Genomic DNA, 24,713 nt, shown 5'->3' on the forward strand with positions numbered 1-24,713 from the left:
AATGTGTCCGCTTCTTCGACGAGGGAATCAATGAGCTATTCATCGGCGGATAAAAAAAACACGCGAAATAAAAATAAACAGGACTAAAAATAAAAAGAAAGGCGAAAGAGAAGTCAAAAGTGCCAATAAAGTTTCCGCAGGAAGTTTTTCCTCGTTCGAGCAACCGAGTCATCGCGTTTTCCCGTCGACACGCAATAATCCACGGGCATATTAACCGAGTCGTAGTTAAAAAATCACGTCGTGTCTCTTTCTTTTTTCTTCGTCTCGATTTAGCTCCCCCTCTTTCTAGTCTCTTCTCTCTCTCTCACACTCTCTTTTTTTTTTATCCGTTTTTCCTTTTCAAAGTGGTCCATCGGAGGAGGACGAGGTGTACACGGTACAGGAGATCTACGCATATTGCGTGATCCACCGACAGAAATTCTCAGCGATGGTGTGTGTACAGCGTGTACCATCGGGTGTAGGTGTGCTCTATGGGGGATGGAACGCCTGCGCGGGGTGAAATGTACCCTATATAAGGAAGCGGCCGCGTACATAGCCGGTATTCAGATTTGGCGAACCGCGTTGGAAGGACACTGTGACAAAGTTTACGAAATGGGTCTGACCGGAAACCACCTTGTCAGCCTCTTGCTCTACGTCTTCGTCGTCAACGAGATCCGTCTTCCTTTGGTGAGTTTATGATTTTTCCTCTTTCCACTCCGTGCCATTCGGTCGTTTCGTCGCAAAGTACTTACTTAAGGTACTTAGCGGGCAACTTTTCTTTTTGTACGTGTTTAGCGTCAGGTGGCGAGCAAAGTTGCGAGAAATCGAGAGAAAGACGAAGTCACTGTAAAGTTACTGGGATTTCGTTACGAACGGAATATGTAGAGTCGTTGGTAGCTTCTTTGGTATTCTCGTTCGTTAGTTTGTCCACGATGGGGTTTGTAATCGTTCGAGCATGGTTTAATCGAACGAAGATCGTAAAGTAACGCAAATGTGTTCAGTTAAAAAATGGCAATAAACGTAACCATGGGTTTGTTGGATTTTAAAGCGGATCTTTTACGCGATATTTTGATGGCTAGCAATTTTCTAATTTTTCAATTTCTTAAGGTAACGTATCCTTTCAGACTCAGAAAGGAATACCTTAAGCTGATTGCGTGCTGCGATTTTTATTTGTGGAGTAAAAAATTTCATTTACGCAAGGTTCATAAAGGGACTTTCATATTTTTCTTGTAAAATTTAATAAAACATATTTTCACTTTTTTCTTCTATAGGATACAATGACATAGTTTCAACATTCTTGTTGCATTTTGCTACTTTATTAATGTAGTAGTAACATTACGGGAATAAACAAATTTTTAGAATTATTACGATTCAGGAAAAATCAAATTCTGTAGAAATATGCTGGGAAAAGAATTTTGTAGAAGTAACATAATCGTTAAGAGCGAATAATATTTAACGAACTGCAACGTTAAACGAAAATTTAAAAGATCGCAAAATACTATATTTCAAAATATTCAATAGAATTTAATAATTCTTCGAATATCGGACATCAGTGGAAAAGATTCGCTAAAATAACAATTTTTACTTGTAAAATAAATTATCAATACGTACGTTAATATACATTTATTTAATTTTGTATTAAATTAATTCAGAAGTTTACATACTTTCAAGAAATTTGTTATTTTTATGCAATACAATTTTTCCAATGTTTTTGAGTTACATCTTTTATACAAATATATCTTTTATAGAAATTAATAACAAAGAGAAAGAAATAATTATTCAAATGATTCGGAAGCGTTGAAATTAACGATCGTACAGAACACGAGAACTTCTTCATAGAGTACCAGTGCTTATTAAAAATTTTAGATCGCTTGAAATTTGATGGTTGGGTAATTAACGCTCTCAAAATGCGATCCCAATTTCGCAACAAAGGGAATATCTTGATCAAATGGATTAGCGCTCGAAATACGGAACTATAGAGATCGAATCGCATGTTCTGGTAATAATTAAATTCCGTAGTTGAAAATTGGTAATCTTATTCCGACTTGTCCGCGTGAACGATTTCCCTCTTGCCACAGCGATCGATTAAAGAATTTTTCATTTTTAATTGAAATTATATTATATCTGGTTGATTAGATAGTTCACCATTTGGGAAGAAATCGCAGAAACTTGATAGTAATCATTCCTCATGATTATGATGGCAAGCATATACATAGTTAACATGTCAATTGATATACTATAACATTGATACGGGGGTTAAGATGATTGATATCGACTATAATAGATTATTATTACGTTGATAGATTGTGAATCGCAATACAGTTCACTGATTCGCAATTGTTCTAATCGCAGCATATAAATCTAGCAATAACTGCACTTTCAAAATCTATACGATTCCTAAATAATTCTAACACATTCTTATAATATTAATTTAACGCCTAATTAAAATCATGCGACATATTTTTCTACGAAAATTGTCTAAACGTCATGGGAAAAATATTATATTGGATTGGCAACAGTAAGCGAGTATGGAAATCTTTTAATAAATCGATCGATTCTTTGGTGATAGAATGCTTGATAACCGTACGTCATAATTGGCATTATAAGATTCATTGAATATTCGGAATATCATTTCCTTAAAAAGCTTCATTAATTAGTGCGTTTCTTTGCCGAAGGGTTTAATTCGCAAGTTTTTCTGTGATCCGATCTGAGTAATAAAAGGCACGTTTCAAGGGAGGTAAAACGATGGATAATACGGATAAGGTATAGAGATTCATTTTACTCGAGAAATTACAAGTAATGTAAAGTAATGTAAATGTAAAGTAAAGTAATCTTTGATGTGTCCTAAAAATTTCTTTAATTATTCTAATTAAAAGATTAATTTATTTTAGAAATATAGAAACATACATTCGATGAAAACACCGAACGATTCAATTGCATAAACATTTGTTGCAATTTTTCTTATAACTGATTCGATATAAAACGTTAAGTATCGTATATCATATACATGTATCATATAAATGTGCAATTTTTTCCGCAAATATTTATGTTGCCTTCTCCTTATATATGAATCTAACTCTCGTTTCCTTGTGTCAATTTGACGTGTTCTGATAAATGGGAGAAACCAATAATGCTACGTACATATCTTTATCTTATTCATGAACGATACGAACATCTTATTCATGAACGATACCAACAGTCTTATTCTTCGATATACGGAAATTTGATTTCAAATAAAAAATGCGTAAATTAAATACTATCTATTCTCCATTATATTATCTTTTCTTGCCATTGCGTTAATTTAACATGAAAGAAGAAATCAATAATTCGTAAATACGAAATCAGTAGTTCGTTGTATCAATAAAATACAATCGGTCAGCAGATATGGAAATAAAAATCGGTTTTAAAAATCTACTACTTTCTTCGAGATTAAATTATAACAGATCATGCAATACGTTTTTAATTAAAATCTATGTCATCTATACGATGAAAAAGAAGGGACAAATATTAGCTACACGCGTGAAAGAAAACAGATAGAAGCGTGGTACCTATCGTCCGAAAAATCCACGGTTTTTAATCATCGTCAGAATCATTTATTCGATGCTCGAGGGCGTAAATCATGACCATCGATGTTTGGATGGTGTACAATAAAGATCACGTAACTAAATCGATCGATCATAAAGAATATGAATTATAGATATTGCGCGATATTTTTATGCGATCTTTTACTAAATAACGAGCAGTATACTTGTTGAAGGATGCACGCGTTTTCAATGAAATAATTATTTACGATAGAAAGGAAATTATATAAAGTATTTTGAATTTTTAAACTGTACGCTCCTTCTATCAATCTTTCTACGACGATACATCAATCTTTCTACATCGATACTTTGTTAATTTGAGATAATGTATAAGTTCGTGTAGTCAGAATTCGAATGAAATTTACAATTTTACATAAAATTAATTAAGATACTATACTCGGACTTTTTCTCCTCTTTGCGTAAGAAGTTACACCGCGACAAGTTCTCGAACACGTATTTAAAACTTTAACATCGTGTTAAGTAAAAAGTTTCATAAATTTGAACAAATCGCTTAAGACGAGACTGTTCTTCGACGCTTCGGTCGGTTTCCTCGAAAACAAAGTCTCGTAGTTAAAAATTGCCATTTCCAATTTACTTTCCCACGAACAATTCTATCCATTTTCGCATATAAATAATTTCTAATATACCCTGTGTCTAGAATACCTATTTTTATTCATGGACATAAGAAAAGAAGACTTTTCTAAAGGCGTGATGTAACACGCGTATAATTTCACTGTGATTACGAGATAAAAAGAAATAGTAAAAAGCTATCGATTTCTTACACAATGGTCCATTCGAGAACGCCATTGTTCTTTACTCTAGGCAATTCCCAACTCCATTCATCGCCAAGTTTTATTTGTCACAAAGTAGCGAAATTTTCCCAAGATCGCGACAACTTTCTCGATGCAGCAAGTTTTTTAATTTCACCGTGCAAATTTGTATAGAACGTCGATACTGTCGCTGATTCGTCTTAAAGTTCTCTAAGGCCATCGGCAAGCATCTTTATTTCTGCATCATCTTGTTCTTCATGTCCAATTTATCCTTTACCTGTACCTTTTCTCTCGGAGTTGTTTAGTTTCTCTTCTATCGATTCTTTCATATTAACTGATATTAATAGTATCAAAGAAAAGATCATCCTCTAGAGAACATTATTTTTAACCTTTGTAACAGAGTCTCGTTGTTATTTCAAAATTATTTACCTTCTTGTTATTATTTTCTTACTGTACGCCAAATAATCGATTCAGTAAAAATGTGCTTCCGTGGTAATGTATTATATTCATTGCGCAATTAATAGGAAAAATAGCGTAAATAGGTATCGTTCGAGGTAGTTTTACTATCGTTCTTGCTCGTTTTACGCGTCGAGCAGGGGCAATTGCCAGCAAGGAAACGCGTTATCCTTGCAGGAAATTTAATTAGTTTTCGAGAGTGGTTATTCATTGTCTCTTTTATTCACCGCGACCTGTGGATGACACGCGCCCAGCTTCATTTACATTCCGAATATCCTTTGGAAATAAACCGGGACAACGTGTTCACTAGTCATTCGATCATTAACTGAATCTGGTTTTCATTATATTTTCTACTATTTCATAGTTGCCATCTCATGTTTAACAAACGTTCTGTTGAATCGTGTGTCGTGGATTGATTTTAATTGAATAATCTTATTAGTTTCGAGACGCGAACGACATTATAATTCGATGGAAAAATTACTGTATAACGAAACGATAGATCTGTTCGACATTATGGACAAAAAGTTAGTGAAACGAAGTTCTGCTTTTGAGAAGATCGAACTCGATAAAGATGTACGTTTTTCAAAGTTAAAGTATGTTTTTTAAAGTTAAGTCAAAGAATCAACAATTAAAATTATATATTTCGTCCAATTTCTTAAATTTGCGAATAGAAAACACCAAATGCTCGTTTACTTTTCTCACAGAGATCAATTAGTTTTGTCGTAAAGATACTCGCAATACGAAAGATTAAGCGAAACAGAATATTCTTTTCTTCAAGTTTCTCAAAATTCTCAAACCTCTTCTTGCAAACTTTTCGTGGTATCTACCAGCAAATATTCAGATGTTATAAATACGTAGTTACTACCGACCGACATTTCACGACACACAATCCAGAACATTTGGCATTCGCACGGGAAATGGTAAAGCATACGAAGTTTATCAAAGTGCAAATTCAAGTGTGATCCGCGATGAGGACCTTCTTCAAGACATCGCGCTGGCTTTTATCGACGATCAGTAATTTCCGTCTCGTGAAAGCGCGATGAGAGTCCACAAGAGAGTGGAATACACATTTGAAAACATGGTTGATCAAAGATAATGCTACCGGTGGCAACTAGCGTAACATCTACTCGAGTACTTGAATAACAATTTAATTGTTTAACTTAAACGCATATTTCACAGTTGGTAATGCATGCGCGTAAGAATATTTTCTATAAATTCCATTAGCAGCTTTTGTCATTAAGAATGAATAGAAACGAATAAGAATGAAATCCAATATTGTGGAAAAAAGCAGAAGTATACCGATAGATTCGGAATGTATTTTCTAAACGAGGAATATCATATAAATATCGATTGGAAGTCAATAGTGGACAAGTTAATTAAAGTCGGCGATCTAGATGAATTTTTATGCGCGCAACTGTCGTCAGATATGTTGGATAATAATTGTCTTTTCTAACATCGTTTAAGAGCCAAACAATTCGATCAAAACTAGATCAAAACTTCGGTATAAAAATTTCGGTATAAAAAACGAATTGCAATTTTATCGGTTAATCAATCATAGTATCGAGTCGTTGACTAATAATTGTTCACGTCTACGCTCACATCCAAAATTATTTTCGTATCCCAAAACGATCAATCTTACTTCCAAACGGTTAGAAGTTTCCCACCAAATAATCGCAATTTCTTTTTCCCGGATCTTTCATCGAAATAACTAAATCATAAATAATGACAAGCGCGTTACAATAAGAATAAAACCGAATTCGAATGACCTTCTCATTGGAACATTTGCTTCCACCCACTCGAGGGCTGCTGCCATTAATCTACATCACTTTTAGCCCGTTCAAAATCGCGTAGAACAATTTCTTCGAAATTCCATGTCACGGTGATTTCGTCGAGCTTTGCGCATATTGGAGTCGGTATTCCGCGTATCGGACGATTTACGATTTCCGGTGAGCGGAAATATTTTCCACGAAGCAACCCTCGCCATGTACCGGAGTGCCGAAAATGGTCCAACTGAGCAGATTCTCGTTGACCTCGACTGTCGTGTTCCGGGAATCAAACGATAACGAAAAGGTCACATCTCTTTCGCCGGATTATGTGCGAAACTGGCTCGTCGTGCTTTTCGTCCGTGGGGTTTTCGCACGAACGAGCAACCATTGAAGGTGCGGACCTGTCCTTGCTACGTCGTCATCCATGATCCATCCCTTCCTTTCAGCTGATCCTTTTTTTTCCCCTTTGCAAACGTCACTGTCGGTTTACATGCGATAAGCGGAGAAATGTGATTCGCGTGGAAACCTTGATGAAACCCTGTTGAGTGAAACATAACGAATGATATTTCCATCTTTAACCATTGCGATTTTGAACATGTTTGGGAACGATGATGGACTAGGATCGGAGCTCGTTGGCGGGGGAATTGGCAAATTGCCTTGCGGAAATAGATTATTTGCATCGAACCTTCTTTATTCGTTGTCTTGTTTGCGATTTGTCGATCGGCAAGATTTGGAAAATTGCTTTTAGACAATTCACTTTCATGTATTTTTCTAACTCGTCGTTTACAGCCGCATCAATCACTATAACAGGTTATAGATTATCAATAATCGCTATTACTATCAGGTAGAATTATGAACTGAGCTTTTTTAATATTTGCAAGAGATCGGTACGTTTTAAAAATTTCAGCAACTGCAGTGTCCGATCGAAATCTTTCGAGTTAGCTCTTATGAAATTAAAGTTTGTGTCCAGCCTCGGAAAATTTAAGATATTTCTCATAAGAAACGTGAGCGGGATAATTAACTTTTCTTCCAAAAAAAAAAAAACAAAAAACAAAAAAACAAAAAAGTTATGACATTATTTTTAAAAAATTGACTACCGCACAGAGTTTTAAAATTCAATACCTGTAATCGTAAAAACGATGAAAAATGCTACTGTAACTGTGTGTAATTCGATTTTAATTAAATACACGCAAGCTAGTAATTAATTAGAGGACAAAGATTAATTTCTGTGAGGGAAGAAATACGAACGCCAATCTTCTGTAGTATTTGCATGGGACGTTATCAGACTACAGTTTAAAGTATTTGTCGAAGCATAGAAATTTGGCTGATAGGTCTTTAATTATACGTGCACATATGTTACTGTGAGGAACGTTATTCAAACGATTTTGTCGATATTTTCTCGGTTAGTCTGTGAGGTTGGTGCAAGTGACAAGAATAAATCACGATACAAGAGCAATACGATTCACATCAGGTGACAACACGCGGCGTCCCTATAGTCATGATTAATATATTTTATTTATAACATTTTGTTCCTATCATTTGTTACATTCTAAATGAAAAGAAGGGAAGTTATACAGAAACTATATTTTGGAAAATATTGTATAATATATAATATGGTTAATAGTTAGACAGATGATAGACAATAGATAATATGTAATAGGAAAATAAGGGTAAAATAAGATTGTGTCTGTGAACGAATGGACGTGCGTATAGATGACTAAGTGAGAATGCAAGGCGATACAAAAGATAATTATGAATCGAGTTCTTTTTATTCCGCTAGGCTAAAAATAAACTCTGCTGCTGCTACTATTATGTAAAACTTAAGTAAAAATTCCTCTCGACTATTACGACGAGTGCCATACTTTGGATATTTTATATATTTTTCTACATCAATCTGTACATTTTTGCAATTTTGATCGTTCCAAAAAGAAACATCCACAATTTAGAAATTATATTTTAATTTGAAAACAAATAAAATTAAGTTACATAGCATAGAACTAAAAATCTGTAAGGATCTTTTTCTTACACTTCTACGCATTTTATATATTCGTTTTTATACATAAATCTTCTAATGTCACGGAAAATTCTCGCGTAATTTAATAAGGAATAACATGAAAGAAATCCTCTTTCTTTACATATCATTGACACGATCTTATTTTACCCGTGTCGAGCATAATCTCATTCGCAATATTACAGAGTCGATAGGCGGGTTGCAGGTTTACAGGAGTATTAAATCGATTTGCGATAGGCGTATTCTTCGAACGATTTCTTCTGCGAGACCACGTGATAAGTTGCGATACGAAATGCTCGCAAGTCGGTAAAATAGAGAGACAGTTACACACGTAGAATATATGCAATTGCACGTAAAAAAAAAGACGCGCGCGGAGGATGCGAAATGTTTGCGCAGTTTCTTCTACGAAGGAAGGAACTATGTCTCTCGAGTGGCTGTTATCGAAACTCGTTCCGGTAAATTGGAAAACGCTTTGTCACTTGTCGCTTCAGTTGTCCAAACGATTTCCTGTCCCTCTGTCGGTAAATTCTAATCGGACAAGTTTCATACCGCGAAATCCATACCGACTTCGGAACCAATTTAAAATTTTACGAATGGATCAACTTGCGATACAATTTCCTTGGTGATTTAAAAATGCTTTATTATTTTTATTTCTGTACTTTTTGTATTTTACGATTTCTGAGATTTTAAGGAGTAGGCAATGAGAGATTCTCAATGCAGACATGGCAGTACTTATATAAAGAAATTAATAATGATACTTTCTGATAATTAATATTCCCACGTAATAAGGTAAAAGTAACTTTCGTCTCTCTATATTCTTACTTATATTCATAATCCGCCTATTACCCAAATAATAAATAATAATAAGCTTTTTGTCTCTCGTAGTATGAAAACAGTTGATAAAAAGTCATTTAAACAGAACCATGTAAAAATAGCTACTGGAACCCACACATAATTTATTTTTTTAATTATTATTACTTTGATGGATTTATTTTCGTTACGATATATAAAAATAAAACAGATAAGAGAAATTCAGTTTAATTCTTCTTTCCCAAGGAAAATAAATATATCTCGATCAATGGAATTGGCTGTTTCCTTTGACAGGGATGATTTTCGCTCGGTTAATTTTGCCGGGCTTTCTCTGAGATCGTTCTTGATTTATGTAACGGAACGAGAAACCCGGTGACTGAAATAACTCAGGGGCAAGCCACGAAATTACAGAAACTTTAAAAGTTTATCCTGTTGAAACGAGATTGAAAAGTAAGGAGTCATCGTCTTTGGGGTTTAGACATTCAAAGAACGCGCTTTAGAATTTCGCTCTTTGACGAATTGACATTCTTGTCATTTCTAAATACACGAAATATTAGGGCTGTATAGATTCTTGTTGACTTTGACGAGGTGAATACTTGACTTTGAGATGAATACGAGGCTTGTAATAAATTTTGCGAAACCCTTTGTGACCAACTTATGGAATTTTATTTTTAATACTATTTTTACAATATTATTCTTAAAATCTTTAATAACTCATATTTCATAAAAATATAAAAGTATAAATATTCGCGGAGAAATATCGGACTGTTATAACGAATACTCAAAATTGTGTGTTCTGTTATCCACAAGAGTCGAATAATGAACATGACGCGACGTAATCTGTTGAACAGTAATGAAGCTACTTCGTGGAATTGGACTAAATTGCAAAGACAATAGCTTAAAGCACAATTACAAAATACACAGTTGCGCTTAAGTTATTATATGGTGGTTTAATTAGGTAATTCGTTGAAATATTCGTTTAACTTTTAAATGCCAGTCGAGCGTCGCTTTAGGAATGCAATTTAATCTACGTGACCAAGGGCAACGTTGTTAAACGTGTACGAAGAAAAGGGGTGAGACGAGGGTAGATTTAATGAGACACGCTCTTGATTATCGGCGACAATACCTACTGCAAGCTAACGTCAACAGTGGTTTCCCCTTAATATTGTCAAAATGACGTGCATATGATACGCATGATAATTTTTAAGTAAACGAAAATATATTAGAATTTAGAATTTGCTTTTCAAGTTAAAACGTTTCTACTCTGGTACTCTAGTGTTTATGTGAATTTGTACTCTGGTATTTATGTGAATCTGCTACCTCGCTCTTAAGTTTGAAATTCATGTTTACCGATGAGAATTGATTTTGAAACACGGCAAATTCGATACTGTGTTTCGGCTAATCAGATAGGTACGTAAAATGTGGCATAGAGAGGAGATCAACATTTCAATAGCATTGCATAGTGTATCAGATGCATAGAATATTCGTTTGATATGCAGCGAATTCATTGATATGCATTATGCATAACTTGTTTAAGTTTCGTAAGATATTGACGAGGTTTTTAATTATTTATATTAGTCGTGTAACAATGCGCAGCTAATAAGATGAAGTATGCTTGTTACAAATGACGGAAAGAGAATAGTTGTACTGAATTATTAAAATACATCTACTATAATAAAATGATCACATCTTCGTTATTCGACGTTACGAGCCATCAAGAAATTCAAGTAGGTAATTTTGTGGATTTAGATCTGGAAAATTAATCGTAAGCTTTACTAGAAGTATGCGTTCAGTATTTTAAGGAACAATAATGATTTGTTAGCAATTCAAGACTGACAGTCTTTCATTGAAATGTAAGTCAAGTGAGAGATCAGAAAATACAATCAAGAACAATGCTGCGTGAAAGACCATTGAAAATAATCCACGGCAAACAGTAGCAAGATAAGAGTTGAAAGAAAATTAAGCTTTCCGAGAATTGATCGTCACTTAAAAAATAAAGGAAATTAACAAATGAATTCCATTTGAATTACACGGTAGAAATTTTCCATTTTTTACTTTTTATTTTATTTTTCCTAATGCGTATTTTAATTGCAATATGTTTGTTTTTGAAATGATATCTAAATCAATGAACTGAAGTATTTGCGATAATTTTATTCTGATAAACAAATAAACGAGCAATTAAAATAGAACGAAGGTAGAACAATTGTTTTTCTTTTTGTTTAATCCGCGAATAACATTTCAATTTTTATTTAATAATAATTGGAATAAATCTGAATGTAAACTATTAACTTTAAATATTGATATGAGAATATACAATATGTTATGTGTTTTACTATTAAAAAAAATATAGTAAGAACGTTATGTAACTAATTTCGAATAGATTTTGCTATGAATTATCATCTTGTCGTCGATTTCTCATACTTTTAGTGTGATAAATACTTTTGCTTCATTGTGGGTTGGCGTATAATGAAGTTCGTGTAATATCGAGCAACTCGGCTGCACGAAATTGCTGTTTAGTTTCACGATACGCAGTTAACGTCCTCGACATTTGTCCCAACTTCATAAAATGTCTGCACCTGCCAGAAGGCGTGAAGTTACGTGTGTTTATTTCACTGTTTCCCTCACAATTAAATATAATTAAATATAGTACGCAAATATCATCTTCCGTTATTATATTTCTCAAGTACTTTCTCGACAAATGGATATTAGTACTACCACGACAGCAATAGGATACATGTAACAAATTTGCAGAAAGTTGGCAGAAAGTTGGCAGAAAGTTTGCAGAAGTAAACCAAAACGAATTTAACAAGGATACTATATCGACTAAACTGACAGAAATTTATTTTATTTTAATATTGGAGGTAGATATATTATGTCACCTTAATGTTTTGCACATTCTTTTCGTGTATTAAGTTTTAAATGTTTTAAATAATAGACGTATTTACATTGTTCACGATTATGAGGTTGGATTAGTGTTACTGAGCTTTGTTAAACCAGTTTGCTCAATAGAATATGTCAAATTAGAGAACATGCTTATCGTACCTGATTTGACAGGTTCTGAGGAAACCTTACTATTAATTAAATGGATCTTGATCGGATGAAATACGAACATCCAAATGAATTATCAAATAATATTTCTCTTTGTCTGAAATTTTCCTTTAATATTTAACATTTTTATTCGCATGAAAATCTAGAATGCAGAAAAAAGTTTAGAATAGAGAAGAAGTGAAATATGTCTTTTAAGAACTGGCCTCACACTGAACTCAACTTCATCACTCATTTATCTTCTACTTTACATTACCTTATTTAAATATTATTCTGATAAGAAGCGATACTTTTTAATTTAACTTAAAAATAGCCTAACCACAAATTTAATTTCATTCAAAAACATCCTATTTAATTGTAGATTTAATTCTACTTAAAGATATCTGCTAATGTATCTCACCTAATTGTAAATCTAATTCAAGTTTCCTGTCAAAAAGATGGAAACGTTGAAAAAATTAACGACAAACATATTTATTAAAAAACTGTTTAAGACTCAATGCAAATATCAGATGCAATAATAAAATATTTTATTCAAAGCTAAATATTAATGTAAATAAAATAACAAGAGCAATGTTCGAATCTTGTTTCTTTGATTCCGAAATTTGCTTGTCGCGAAGTTCCTTGCGCAGTATATTAATTTTCATTTTAAAAGTTTATTATGGTAAACATATTTTCAATCCGAGATACTCAAATTAATATAAAATATCAATCGTCAATCTCATCTTAAATTCTAAAATTTTTTTAATTTCTATGTAATACTATCAGTCACTCGTGTCGAATCGAATCTTTCATCCTACGACATGATTGACTGACAGGAGGTACAGAAATGCATGCGACTTACGATTAGACGTGAAGTTCGTTGTTATCGATGGTGTGATATACGAAAAGTCATCTGAAAAGCGGTTATCAAGTAAAAACCGTCGAGTCCCATGGTGGAAGTAGAGATTGTGAAAAATCTTTAACAAAACACGAATATCATAAATTATTATTAAAGGCAGTGTTAATTATTTGGAATATGCGAAATAATGAGAGAAGTTGATCTTTTTAGAATTGAAATACAACATGCAAGTTACTTACATTCTTGGCTTTTGAAACACTCATTTAATTACAGATTAGATCCTCTCCAGAGAACGGGAAAAAGTGGAGGTTGTAAAAAACCTTTAAGAAAATGTGAAATATTACAAATTGTTCTTAAAAACAGTGTCGATTGTGTTGCATATCAAAAGTGATTCCGGTGTAATAGCGACCTCTTTATGAGAATAATAAAAGTTACATATTTAAAAAAGTCAGGAGATGAAGCTACTATAGAAAATTCGTTCGCAAGGTATAAGTTGGAAGCCCATGGTCCTTTTTTCCTAATCTGTAAACTGAGCTCAATTTAGAATGTTAGTTATTTCAATTTCTAGCGAATATAACGAAATCTAGTGTATCTAGTTTAAGCTCAGACATTTGCTAAGCAAATCTACTCTGTTGAACTGTTTAGAATCTCGTGTGAAATCTTCTGCTTTAATTTATTTGGGACAGACAAATAATTTAATATACTCGTAATAGCAAATTAATTTTTATAATCTTTTATAATTTCATCTTAGTATTCTTAACAAACTATAGATTATCCATTATTCAGCTATGACATATCAATTATACGTTATAAAGTTATGTATCATGGAATGAATAATTGTATTAATAACTAAATATTACCAGTAATCCGGAGAGCAATATGAACACGAGAAGACTGCTTCCGCCAAATTAAACGTTAATTATCACAGCCTCTATATTTTGAATTCCTGTTTCTTTCATGTCGATCTCTCTATTAACCAATAATCTGTGCGAATGGAAACAAATGTACAATACGAAAACCAATTATATTGAAACGAAACAATATACGAGTACAAAATCTGTCTCAAAAGTAAATAGTACGAGCTATTGATAACTATAATAGTCAAATGTACAATCGAAGAATAAAAAAACAAAAAAAGAACTTGACAGTATATTTAATTTTGTTACAATAATGTTCAATAAATTAATAAATGAATGCGTATTAATAAAACAAACCTAATAGTAGCATATAAACGTAGAAGAATAGCATTGGAAATGTATTACGTAGTTAATGATCTCAAGCGTCGATCGATACGTCTTGACGCCACGATTTTCGACAATCGAATGATACCCGCGTTGTGGTTTCGTCTAACATTCGTATTGGGGTGGGGATGTTTAGCTTCGCGGGAAGTCGAACGTATTCGAACCGACGAATTCTTGGAAGATGCTAGAACATATCATATAGCATACAAATTAGTAAATTCCTCAGATACAATGCGTGAGAATATATTCTGACTCACGAAAATATTTAAAAACTTACCATAGAAAACTGTACATACATATTATGATATATATACATTATATATATATATATATCATATTACATACATATGTAAAACTTTTTGGAATTTTAGCTAACCATTTATTTTAAATTTTCCACAAAATATCATTTATGTAATCAATCTCACGTAAATAACAGAATAGCATCGTGCATGATGAAATCTGCGTTCAAATGATATGTTCTTTAATTAGTAACAAACCAAATTAATTTTTGATGACACGACGAACCTGTTTAATTACGACGCATCTGTCCACTATTTCACGCATCACGCGCGCGCCGATTAATTAATTTCCTCGTTTCGACTATGAATTAGAATTGAAAAATTCTCGCTGATTCCTTGGCCTTTTTTCCTGTAGCGTTCCATCAAATATTAAATGTCAGATTATGACACTTGCCAAGTTCACGAACGTGTGTCAACTGTTTAATTTATTTCTTCGTTAATTAATTACATCGAGAATATTCGTCTCGAAAGTTTTATGCTACACCAACGAAATATAATTTCTACAATTTTCGTCTCGCTTGTGCGACGTTATTTTATCGCGATAAATTCAAGTTTAAGTTTTCGTGTTTCCATCTTATTCCAATATTCCACCTCATATTAATTTGCTTGCGTATTTGAATAGTGGCCCTTAAAACTATATAATTAAATTTAGCCTGTGTGGGTGTAGAATACAAATTGTATTCACATTCAAGGTATGACGATTGGAAGGTAAAAGCGAAATAATTTCAGAGTAGGAGGAGCGACCATACTGTAGCAAATGTTCTGTTATAATAGTTTATGATACCTTTATTTTGTTGGAGTAAAACAATCTGCTTTCTTCTCAAACAATATTTATCTTCTTTTGCACGCTTGAGAAAGAAACATATAAAGGCAGAATTTTGTCTTCTAAGGACTGAACTTTCTCTTGTTGGAAGCATCACTTATTCATATTTTTTCCGTTAAAAAATCCAAGTTTTCCTCTCATCGAATAAACGGTCGCAAACTTTTCTAGCTGCACTGCATAAAATACGAGGTTTACTCGGGCAATCTTTATGCATATTATGGATATCCGTTATCCAGTTAGAAATTATTTAGTTTCCCAAGATAGATCGTTCATGCGATACCAAGCGTAAAATAAGCTTTCAGTAACACGTTATGCATGTTACTATGCGGTTTCATAATGGACTGATTTTTCCAATTTTGTATGTGCGATTAAACTAATCTTCTTGAATAATATATCAGAATTTGTTTACAACAATTGCTTTATTTGTCATGTCGAAATGGTTGCCTGCTTCTAATCAAACCAATGGCCAGAGTTCAAAACTGACTCTCGATTCGAATGGATTGATAAATTCTTTGACTTTGTGAGAGCTATTGATAAATTCCAAAAACGATAGTACAGTCTATGGAATATCTGAAACACCAGGCTTTGCTGGAAATAAATTGAATACACAGTTTATTCAAGGTTGATTAATCACAGTTGTGCAACTAATCAATTCATTATTTAAAATTTAAATACGGAAATGTTATTCGGTACGCTATAAAATCAAGAATTATTTTCACCTATACAATGATCTTAGAATTTAATTTTGCTTTCTTTTGATGATTAAGAAGGTATACGATATTCCTAACAATTTACAATATCTGCAAAATCGATACATATTAGCGTCGATATTGAAGCTACAACTACTTATAACCGATATAAACGAAGGCGAGGTAATAATGGAATAATCGTGAACGGGATTTTCTTATTATACTTCACGTAGTAGTATCAATCTTGCCTGTTATAAGGTTCCCTATCGAGAAAATTGATTTTAAAGAATTATCGACGATACATAGGCGCACAATATAAATCTTTAATGCTGAAAGATAAAATAGCTTTTTAAGTTTCCAATTAAAACAGTCATTTCCTTGTTCGAGACAGGTCCAAGTATAAAAATGTTGGAGAACAACGAACATATTCTTACCAAGACGCAATAGATAGAACAAATTATTGCTCTAGTGTTATTTGATAAGCATAGTTTAATTTGAGATGGTATGGTGATAGGTGCGTAAGGAATTACTCTTGGTGTTTTTAACGAACAATAGTTTATTTAGAACTAATCAACAATCAGAGTTAACAATTAACAATTAACAATTACACTTAACAGACAACTGGTAACAACTAACAAATAACGATAGACACCGAGAGATCATTCGACGCGTTGCTATGCAAATAGTACCGAGGAGTTACACATTTAATGGCGCAAGACAGACTGCCTGCCCTTTTGTTTCGGATCGCGCAGATTCTTCCCTTCGTAGCCCATCGATATCCCCCACTAGCGTGCATTCATTAGATGTGTCGCCAGTGCTGGCACGTGTATGCTCTTCCGAGAATTCGGCGGAAAGAGTGTGAAGATATCGATGGTACATTGGGCACGTCGGTGTTGCGCTTTAGCGGCGTCGCGCTTTGACACAAATTAAACTATCCTTTTCGACGCTTTAACATTTATATCAAAATTGATTTCTATCGCGAGAAGACATTGAATTTCCACTTCCACTTAGTTTCCATTGGAGAGGTATTTAAACAGTTATCTTCCCAACAAATCCATCGAGCTCAACAAACGCTGTTTTAAATTTACAGGTGACATGCCAGGATGAAGATAACACTCAATGCATGCCAAAAGCAGCCTTCCTGGCTCTGTTGCGTCATCCGGAAGTCAGCTCGAATTTAGCCGCCTATTCTAGAACAGCGAGAATAACTCAGGATGCAAAAAGTCGTAACGACATGGCGCATCTGAGAGCTTTAACCGAGGAGGCTGACGACACGGAGATCTGCGTACCTGGTCGCGTTTATTTGCAACTATTGAAGGATCCGGTCATGCGTGGCGATCTCAGTATTATTCTCAATGGAAGAACACAGAAGTTACCGGATCTCCTAGGACGTTTGCTCGACGATAGCGACGAGATGGATGCGAGGGAGTTCCTGCTTGAATCTCAGAAAAGAGGCCTCGCAACGTTGGCCAAAAACGATGATCTACCGATTAGTATCCAGGATCGTATTGCTGAAAACGAAGATGACGAAGAAAAGAGGGCTGCAATTTCCAGGTACAATCGTATTTAGTACGTATGTATTTAGCATTAGTTTGTTCTATCCTAAATTTTGTTCTGTCCTTTGTCTTAATATCTGCTATTCCATTTCTTAATGCATAAATTATTTTGAACGAAATCGCAAATGAAGAGACTACAATAACTTGGTGTTGTTACATGTCAAGAATGTTTAAATCCAGAACTGATAGTAATTCTTGTGAATCTGAAAAAGAATGAAACTAGTTAATCGTTGAGAAAGTACTTTGAAAAATACAACAGAAATTAGAAAATCAGAATAAGGATAAATAATCCCCTAGAAGTTTTGATCAATTGTTTAGCGTTTGTTATTCGAAAAATAAACGGAATGAACCAAAAGTCAGGAACTTCACAATGTACAAAATCGGAGTTAATCTTCACTGAACGTTTTCCAAACAGCGAGCAACCAGGACAAAACGACGCAGGAATCTCCCGTGATTATCTCCTCTCTGGCGGTCGTTCAGATTTGCAGGCCTTCGCACGAGACTTCCAGATGGAAAAACGAAATGTCGGCGCATTAGCTCGGGATTTCGCGTTGCCACCTGGTAGACGTAATATCGCGTCCCTGGTTCGTGACTACGACCAGAGCAAGAGTAACAACCGGGAATCTACTTTGCCTTACAATGGAAAAAGGAACGTCGCTTCCTTGGCGAGAACGTTCACTCTACCTCAAAACGGGAAAAGGAACGTGGCATCCGTAGCCAGAGACTACGGACTCCCTTATGGGAAAAGATACGTCGGTTCCTTGGCCAGAACAGGCGATTTTCCCGCTAGAAACCAGAGAAGCATCGCTTCTCTGGCGAAAAATTCCGCTTGGCCAGTTTCATTGAAGAGAGGAATTTTCTTGCCCGGAAGCGTGATCCTGAGAGCTCTTTCCCGCCATGGTAGATCGATGGTGGACGAAACGAATGCGAGAAACGACCTGTTAGATCTTCAGGAGCTGAGTAACCTGGAACAAAGTCAGAGAAACGATTACGAGACTGCGGAGGAAAAGTTGAACGATTCCTTGACAAAAATCGATTCGAACATTAGGAGACCCAAGAGACAGATTGACTTCTCCGACGAGTATCCTCTGCCTGTTATGCAAAATACGAACGGTTTTGATTACGAAGAGATGATGGAGGCGCTCAGTGGACAGTACCCGAACGCAGAGAAGAGGTTCATGGGTGAGTAAAATGTATTTGCTTCTTTGTGGAATAAGTTGGAAGTTTAGGGGGTGAAAATTGTAATTCGATTCGAGTATCCAGGAAACTCTTTGTGGAAAGATGAGATTGTTGATTCTTCGTGCGAAATTTATTATTTTCTTTTTCTTTAAAAGAAAAATGTAGATTATCCGTATTAATATGTCAAGTAATTTAACAATTACTTTAAACAGAGAAAATGATTCGCGTCAACTCGTATTTTCGAAAAATAGTTGAACAAAGTGTTAAGAATAGAAATAGTTTCTCAAACACCAAATAGCAATTTCCTATCTTTTTCCATTAAATAGTCCATTCCATCCTTACGACAGACTAGATTAATTAACTTTTCAACCGAATAACAGCAATACGACACGCTATGTCCCTCGTAAGCATCCTTGTGCACTCAGAGCCCGATAAAAGTAGACCTCGACCCGTTCGAGCGAGTGTATTTCATGTCGTCGGGAATGGACATGTCAACCACGTAGTTGAACGTGAAAGTCAGAGATCGAGCGTAAATCGAGCGCTATCTGTGAATGTCAGAAACAGGTTCTGCACCGGAGATGCAGCCAGAGGTAGACCAGTTCGGCTACCCGGAAACGTTTCAAGCGAGTAAAAGACACATCGGGGCCCTGGCACGTCTTGGTTGGCTTCCATCTTTGAGGGTCGCGCGATTTTCGCGCTCACTTCGGTATCCGAATGGCAGGTCAGACCATTAGGTTCTCACCTGCTCCGTCGTTCTAGGGCAATTCCGGAAGAGATGGACCTCGTTGTTAAAGAAACATCTCAAACTTATGTATTTTAAAAGATTTACTGGATATTACACCTCCCCGTATAGCGAATAATTTTTTCTAAACTTCATGTATCTTCGTGTAACTACACGATATATTCATACGTAGATGGAGAAAATTTGCAGCTGTACAAAATTTGGGCTTGTGATCCGATTCCTTCCTCGCTTTTACGAGGGATTGGTTTAACGATAGCTATATTATCTTATCAAATCGATTTCCTAAGTTGGCTCTGAAATCATCATCGTAGATCGAATAAACGTAGTTAAAGATTCTTTTACAAACACGATGTAAGCAGTTCCTCTAATAATAGATTCGTACCGATTCCATAATTCTTAGTCTTATCAGATAACGAAATATCGAGCTTTGACAAAATTTTATAGAGATACGATGAATGAAAATCTGCAGACGCGTCCCATTGTACAACAAAGCGGAGCTGACGGATAGTTTAACAGATAGTTTGAGAAATACCTGGTTCGTCTCTCCCGATGGTCCATCGTATTTTTTGAATTACTCTATATCTCTCCTATGTCTCTTTGTGTCGTTGTCTTTCTCCGTCTTTCTCTTTGTACTGTCCTCCATTCTCCCCTCGTCATGCTGTCGCGAACGTCTACGGCCGAATAAAAGTGTAGAAAGAATGGAACGAAAGAACGATCGTTGGGAAACAAGTCGTCGAGTCATCGGGAATATTCGAGTATTTCGCAGAGGGAGATTCTGCGGATCGTAGAAAACGCGATGACCATATTACGCCAAACGTTCGCCGATATACCATCCTCCGCTTCTACTTCTTCTACTTCCACGTGGACCGTTCACGGTAGTTAAGTAGCAACTGCAATGTAGGTGTCTCAATGTGGTGCACTTATCGATGTTATGGAACTGTGTACTCGGTGCTACGGCCAATTTACAGCGCTGATGTGGTAGATGTTTTAGATTGGCTGGGATATAACAACATTATTACTCGATAGTCAATAGGTAGTTCTTTGATCATAGTTTTAGAGTTGCCCTTTGTTAAATTATCGTTGCTATATCTATACAGTATACAGGGTCATCTATCTGAACGAGCGTTTCTAACTTCGATTCGTATTAACCTATAATTGGTGATTTATAATCGATACATTAATTTCACAGGAAAATGGAAAGGATGGATATTATAAAAGCAGAACATACCTTTTTACGTGACTTCGACGAGAATATATTTGATTTACAATGTGTATTTATTTTAGCGCTTTCTCGTTTTCTAAAATCGTAAAGTGTAAGTAACGTTTTGATCTTGTCGATGTTCCTTTTAGTCGAAGAAGAAACGAGTATAGGTACCACAATAGATTACCCTATTCTTTGTCCTTTATTCTGTAGGCAGACAATGTTTTATTACGAATAGAAAATTTATGTTTCTCTCTTTTTTTATTTTTTTTTTGTTTCGGAAAGTGTGTTAAGGTTATTTCATACGGATGCGTATTTGAGATTTTACTAACATTTCGAAGTTCTATCGCTAAAACATTGCTCTGTCTTTGCTGTTAAGTAGTTACGTGTTGAATATTAGATATGTGTTTTGCTGCCAAATTTCTTCGCTCATCGAAAATTTCGTTTCTATCAACGAACAACTTGAGTGTTTTGTAAGCTTATATCTGTAGAATTTTTTATGCAGAGACTAATTAATAGATGGCACAAGCTGTTATGCAAACATAACGAAGACCTACCATTGTGTTCGTTTTTTCCTTAGATATGGCAGTTACACGAGACGCAGTCGATAAAATGATACGTTTGGACAGGAAGTAATGCCTCATGCGAAACTAAATCAAAAGTGTAAAATAAACTTTCTTGGAAATTTGTTGCGTACATATTACTATTGTTATAGCATTTAGACAATAGACGCGATAGACATCGCATAAGTAGTATCTCTCGATAATACTTATTTGCCACTTTTGATTTATTTGTACGCAAGGAATCACCTCCTACTCGCTTGTATCATTTTTGTGACCGTAGTCTGTATTTAGTGATATCAGTGTTTAAGCGCTGTGTAGCGTAATAACGATGACTCTATGTAGACTATATGTGCTATATAGACTAGTAACTTGCAGTGTAACTAGAGAAAACATAGTTTCGCGATTTGACACGAATTTTGAATCATGTATTTTAGGGAGAATCCCGCAGATGGGCCCCCGTCCGACTACTCCGCCAACTCGTCGACAAGGTCGCTAAGACCTAACTTCAAATCAAGGAAACACTCCGTTCAAGCCTTGCATGGGGATTGTCGACACGGCTTCAAAAGGTTTCTCGTCTTACCGACTACGGATAATTATTTCCATGAAAAACTTCCTTACTCGTTGCGATCCAAATCGTCATAAACAGTCTCTTTTTTACTTATATATCACACGATAAATATCGATGAATTAGTTATTATGTTCATACTTTCGCTCGTACATCTCTGAAATTGAATAACGATTATAAATACGTAAATACTTTGAGAAACGAGATTTATTTTCGAAGAACTTTCGATATTTATCTGTAACTGGTACGAGATTATTAGCTGGTAACTTTCCTCTTGATTTTGAAGTTATCTGGCACTGGTAAATGTCTTTTCGAATCATCGTGTTTGGCAAGTAAAAGTATATGGGGCGCGTTATTGCTTGTTTTTGACGAACTACTGAATGAAAATCATTTCTAAAGATTCAGGGAAATAAGTAGATTTAATTCTCAACTGGTATCGAATCGTAAATGAATTTGCATTAAGTTATTTAATTTTTATTCTATTTTACTTTTCATATAAGAGATAGAATACAAGATAGTCTAAAATTAAACAATCTAGCGGAATCTGTTGCGATTACTTACGATCCAAATGTATCGGTTGAGATTAAACGATGGAAGCTCAAATCTGTGGATACTTGCAGAACTATTATATGCGATGGATGACTGGTACTGTATTTATTATTACGGAATGCTACATTTAAAAGCTTTTTCGTGCTTCAAACGGCTATCAATGTTTAACTAGCTCGAAGTATTGACTAACTATTACAGTATTGTTAATTTTCACTAGCAACCGAAGATTTTATAAAGTGAATTATTTACGCTTCCTATCGACGTATAGTCTGACACGTACTGTTTTATATATATATACATGTAACGACTTTATATACTGTATTTAATTTAGTGCTTACTAACTTAATACTCTAAGCGTACGTTTAAGGGAAAATAGCAGTCAATACGAGATAAAATTCAGAGCGGCGTTCAATTCTTTACGAAACGTTGCTAATAGATTAGCAAACACCAATTATTGCAGTAATTTATATCACATTCGATCATGTAGCGTTATTAGTCTAGTATTTTATAGTCTACAAAGAAATTATGTTTACACAGAACGAATGGCCCCTTCTTGTACGGCAGCACAGATACTTATCATTTGCAGGAATTTTATTTACTTTCTGAGTAATGTTAACGGCGTGCAAGTGTAATTACTAGAAATATTAGAAAATTGTATGTTGCTCTAATAATATTTACCTAATCTCGACTCTTTACTTTCGTACTAATTTCTGATGCTGTTTAGGTTAGGTTAAACATATCACGTGTACCTTTCAATGTCTCCTGCGACTTCTATTAACATTAAGAAACTTTCTCAGAAATATTTTTCTCCAAAATTAATGTAATTAGACGATAACCAGCGACAATAACGTTATATTAAGAATAATAATCTTAATGTCTGATCTGATTCGCGAAACTACCTTGCTTATCGTTAGATACATCTGTTTTGCAACGTAAAATATGTCTTAATAATATTTAGGATTTTTTTCAAATTATTTACTAAATTGCTCACAAATTCTATCTAAAACTTTTCACATACTGTTTTTTTTTAACGAGCAGTTTTACACAACATTAGTTTTCATTATTTACGTTCAGTGCATTTACTTCGAAAATACAGATGTATTCGTATGGTAGTAAGTGAAACGAACAATCAGATAGAATTACTCGATGGTCTGAAGCATTTCCGTATCCGAAAGGATTTCATCGTTCGATTGAGAGATGTTCACCGAGCAAGTTGGAGATTCTTTTCGAAGTTTTCATTCGATATTTCTACAGCCGCGGTTCACGATCGCAAATAGAAGAAAAAATGCAGGAAGCCGTGACGCGATCTTCGACGTATAATAGTAGTCGGTGTAAATCTTATAGCGCTGAGGGCTTGCAGGCTCGATAGTAATAACGCAAAATTCAGCTTTCTTTTTGTTCATGATACATGTTTCAGTACTTATCGATAGATCATTGTGTAATACGTGTATGTTAAATGTAAAAGCGCGGTCTCTGGAAGAATTGTGGTAATTACAAGTCGATCGATATCAACGATTTATCACTAATGCGGATAGCGTGTATCGTTGTTCGATCGCCTTCGATTTTATGAGAATGTATCAATGTGTTTGTCTAGACAATAACGAGTAAACGAGATGACAATAAAACGATAATAATAAACGATGAAATAAAGATCTTGTTTGTCGTATCATCAATTGATATCTCTTCCTTTTTTTTCGGTACTTTCCTACGGTCAAATACGTTCATGTAAAATTCATTTATTTTAATTATAGCAGATCGTGTTTTCTTTATTTTAAATATGCAGTTGATTCGTATATTTATGGCAGAATCATGTTTCGTATTTATGAGAATACTATTTTACGGCTTTTCCTTTCCTTTAAATCGCCCTGTATTCAAGATATGTCGTAGTACTTTAAAAGTAATCTCCTAAGGGAGATTAACTCGTTTCATGATGTTGCAAGTGTAATAAATGTCTCGGGTGGTACATAATTTTTGCTAAATTATGTGCACCTTATTCTCGTATTGTGTTACTTCCGTATTTAATCATTGTTAAATAATTCCGCTGTATGAA

General features: G+C 34.6%; 1 protein-coding gene and 1 long non-coding RNA gene across 4 annotated transcripts; one reads left to right on the top strand and one right to left on the bottom strand.

Annotated features, from left to right (window-relative positions):
- The first annotated feature begins 518 nt into the window (after positions 1 to 518).
- Positions 519 to 24,332, top strand: LOC117243085 (neuropeptide-like 1). Of its 3 annotated transcripts, none has more exons than XM_033510272.1 (5): positions 519 to 666; positions 17,399 to 17,862; positions 18,280 to 19,046; positions 19,602 to 19,764; positions 21,984 to 24,332. In XM_033510272.1, exons 1-5 carry the CDS (start codon positions 592 to 594, stop codon positions 22,189 to 22,191), a joined length of 1,677 nt encoding a protein of 558 aa, XP_033366163.1. In that variant the 5' UTR covers positions 519 to 591; the 3' UTR covers positions 22,192 to 24,332. The 3 variants fall into 3 exon arrangements, with proteins under 3 accessions (XP_033366163.1, XP_033366164.1, XP_033366166.1); XM_033510273.1 differs by having other exon boundaries at positions 19,608 to 19,764; XM_033510275.1 differs by lacking the exon at positions 19,602 to 19,764 and having other exon boundaries at positions 21,984 to 22,101.
- On the bottom strand, positions 13,496 to 14,591 carry LOC117243086. Its single transcript, XR_004495390.1, has 3 exons — positions 14,471 to 14,591; positions 14,117 to 14,240; positions 13,496 to 13,576 (listed from the first exon to the last, which is right to left on the bottom strand). It is a non-coding gene; the product is annotated as an uncharacterized LOC117243086 (long non-coding RNA).
- Positions 24,333 to 24,713: the final 381 nt, after the last annotated feature.

Source organism: Bombus vosnesenskii, unplaced genomic scaffold, assembly GCF_011952255.1.
Source record: "Bombus vosnesenskii isolate JDL3184/JDL3185 unplaced genomic scaffold, Bvos_JDL3184-5_v1.1 scf7180000013265, whole genome shotgun sequence".
NCBI classification, from domain to species: Eukaryota; Metazoa; Arthropoda; class Insecta; order Hymenoptera; family Apidae; genus Bombus; species Bombus vosnesenskii.

Excerpts from the sequence above, each read along its gene's own strand:
- LOC117243085 (XM_033510272.1), top strand. The coding sequence starts at position 592 with ATGGGTCTGACCGGAAACCACCTTGTCAGCCTCTTGCTCTACGTCTTC. Across the intron at positions 17,863-18,279 it reads AAGAGGGCTGCAATTTCCAG|CGAGCAACCAGGACAAAACG; the intron begins GTACAATCGTAT and ends TTTTCCAAACAG. Across the intron at positions 19,765-21,983 it reads CTTCGGTATCCGAATGGCAG|GGAGAATCCCGCAGATGGGC; the intron begins GTCAGACCATTA and ends CATGTATTTTAG.